General features: G+C 38.9%; 1 protein-coding gene across 1 annotated transcript in view; it reads right to left on the reverse strand.

Moving 5' to 3' along the window:
- dnm3 (dynamin 3) overlaps positions 1-2,741 on the reverse strand; it is a 47,984-nt gene that overhangs the window by 25,091 nt on the left and 20,152 nt on the right. Inside the window, exons 7-10 of the mRNA XM_015398001.1 lie at positions 1,843-1,985; positions 1,627-1,762; positions 1,428-1,495; positions 1,193-1,331 (exon numbers count right to left, since the gene is read on the reverse strand). Coding sequence (XP_015253487.1) covers positions 1,193-1,331; positions 1,428-1,495; positions 1,627-1,762; positions 1,843-1,985 — 486 coding nt within the window. The remainder of the gene's footprint in view (positions 1-1,192; positions 1,332-1,427; positions 1,496-1,626; positions 1,763-1,842; positions 1,986-2,741) is intronic.

A 2,741-nucleotide genomic window follows, 5' to 3' on the forward strand; every position in this document is an offset into this window, starting at 1 on the left:
GAAAGTGACCTGAGATGACATGATGTGAATTGGAGCTGTAGAAATAAACTGAATTGAAAATTTTATCGAACGTACAGGGTGGCAAAATGGACAGCCTGTTTGATAGAAATTTCAATTTTTTTTAATAATAATATAATTCCTTGTTAAACATCAATCTTTGTACTAAATTATTCTTCTGTCATGATTTGTGGACATTAATATCTAAAGCGAAGCGTCATCTCAAGGTCAGACTCTGTAATTCATTGAAAGGTTGGAGTCAGAGTAAAAACATATGCAGGACGGGGTCACTGTAGTGGCTGGGAGTTGGAGGGGATTTTGCTGGGAGCGGCAGGGAAGTGGGCTGATGTTTGACTTTGAACGGCCATTTTGAATGGCTGCCACTGATTATGTTTGTAAATTGACATAATTTTTAAAACATTAAATCAGATGTTATGATCAGTTACTCAGTATTTTAGTTACTTTTTTACTCTTTCTCGAGTAATTATCTGGAGTTACCTTCCCGCTATCGTCTCGACCCTCATCGCCATGCAGGGGAGCAAAACATCTTGCCTGGTTAGCCAGGCCAACGAAGACTCCCCATTCCTAAGGGTTGGACCTGTTTTTTCTGGTAAATTTGCATGTTTTCTAATCCATAACAAGTTTTTTGTTTGGGTCACTTTATAAGCCTGGAACTCAAACATTACTCCAGACATTTTGAATTGAGAAAGCTTCCTGAACGGAATGAGAAACGTCTTCAAACTGGAAAACAAAGTCCAGCTGTTTGTTTTACTTTTTTTAACCTTTACTTTATCTGACGAACTAGTTCTACTTTTAAGATCAGTTTTGGTACTCTACCCACCTCTGTAAAAAGGTCAGATTTGTGGATGACTCTACTTATTTTTGTCTTGTCAACAAATTCTTCCTCCTTAGTTGTGAATCTCCACAGCTCCTTCAGAGTTACAACAAGCCTCTTTTCCTACTTTACTCTACCTGTTTGGAAGATCAGTTTAGGAGAACAGCTGAGAGTTTATATCTGTATGAAACCCTTTTATTCAACTCTACTTTAAAAGCTTTGCCTAACAAATGCATTTAGGTGCATCAGAGTGAAAGGGACAGCACACGTTTCCAACACCGTTCTTTGATTTTTTTGGGAGTCAAAGGAGGAAGAACTAAATGGGCATGAATACCTTTGCTTAGTACTGGATTTCCATACCTTTCCAATGCACTGGTACACCGTCGTAATCAGTTCCTGATTGACCATGTCAATGAATTTGATACACGGCGCTTTAAGATTTGATATCTGTTTCTTTACAATGGCTTCAAACGCCATATCAGGCGTAAATAAGCCTGTCCTGTGGAGAAAAAACAAATTATATTTAGCAATAATAACAAAAAATAAAAGAAGAAAAAGGAGGCTGAAGGTTAATGCTTTAAACTCTGTGCTTCACCTGACTCCGTGTATGTTTCGGATGGCATAGTTGATCTCCTGGCGGAGCTTTGTCTCATCAGACTCAATCTTGGTACAAGAGCCAATAAAGACATGACAGGAGAAGCGTTATAAGTCAACATTACAGCTACTGAAGGTCATAAAATAACACAACAGCTGTATTATTGTTAATCCATGCCTTTCAGCTAAAACAAACATACCATGACCAGCTCACTGGGGAAACGCTCGTGAAAGATTTTATTGATCCGAGCTCCTCCCGAGAGATTCACCATGTCTACTTTGTCACCAGAGCCTTCAATTAGCTTCTCAAAGTCAACAGCCAGGCGCTGAACTAACCTACACAGCAGGAAGGTACAGCTTTATTCACCCACAAACACACAGAAATCAAAAGTTAGCGCAAACAGAGAGCGACTGACTGTAGTAGCGTCTTGGTCCTGCGTGTTGCATCGTCTGGACTGAACTTTTTGTATTCTTCAGCTTCTTTATTCAAGGCCAGAAGTTGGCTGTGAAGATGGTTACGAAAGGCTGGCAATGCATCCCGGATGTGGTTTGTCAGTTGCTGCAAACAAAAGCCCTCAATGCTTGTTCATTATTATCATTAAAATCCTTTTTATTCATTTTAAACATGTAAGAACAACAATTAAACAGACAAAAACAAAATGGTAACAGCTGCTGACATCACATATTAGTAAGAAGGGAGGAGGGGAGAGGGAGGGATGGAGGCGGGGAGGGCTGGTGTGAGGGCTATATACTCAGGAGACGTCTGTCTCAAAATCCCAAAGAAATGGCTGCCAGATGGTATTGTATTGTTGAATTGAGTCGTTAACTGTGTGTTTCAGATGTTCAAGCTTCAGATGGAACATTACATCTTCCATCCATTGCTTATGAGACGAAGGAGCAGCTCTCTTCCAACTGCGCAGTGGCGGCTGGTCAATAGAGGGCGCTGCCCCACCCACCAAATTACCCTGATTAAGACATATATTCTAAAAATACATATAGTTTAGGGCTGCAACTAACGATTATTTTAAAAATCGATGAATAGGCCGATTATTTTTTCGATTAATCGATGAATCAGACAAAAAATATTTTTTATATTTTATACTCTTTATTCCAAAATAAACATTTTAGACAGAACAAACAAGCACACAAGTACAGGTTGCTCATTAACTGTACTGGTGCAATATGAAAAATAAATGTTTGTGTTAAAACTACGCAAACTTACATGAGAAATGTAGCTGTACATCCACAAAATATAGGCGACTCTGCCTAATAAAGCGCAAAAAAAGACAGTCATTTTTTTTTTTTAAAGCCCCTA

The sequence above is a fragment of the Cyprinodon variegatus genome, unplaced genomic scaffold (assembly GCF_000732505.1).
Source record: "Cyprinodon variegatus isolate N-32 unplaced genomic scaffold, C_variegatus-1.0 Scaffold902, whole genome shotgun sequence".
Taxonomy (NCBI): Eukaryota; Metazoa; Chordata; class Actinopteri; order Cyprinodontiformes; family Cyprinodontidae; genus Cyprinodon; species Cyprinodon variegatus.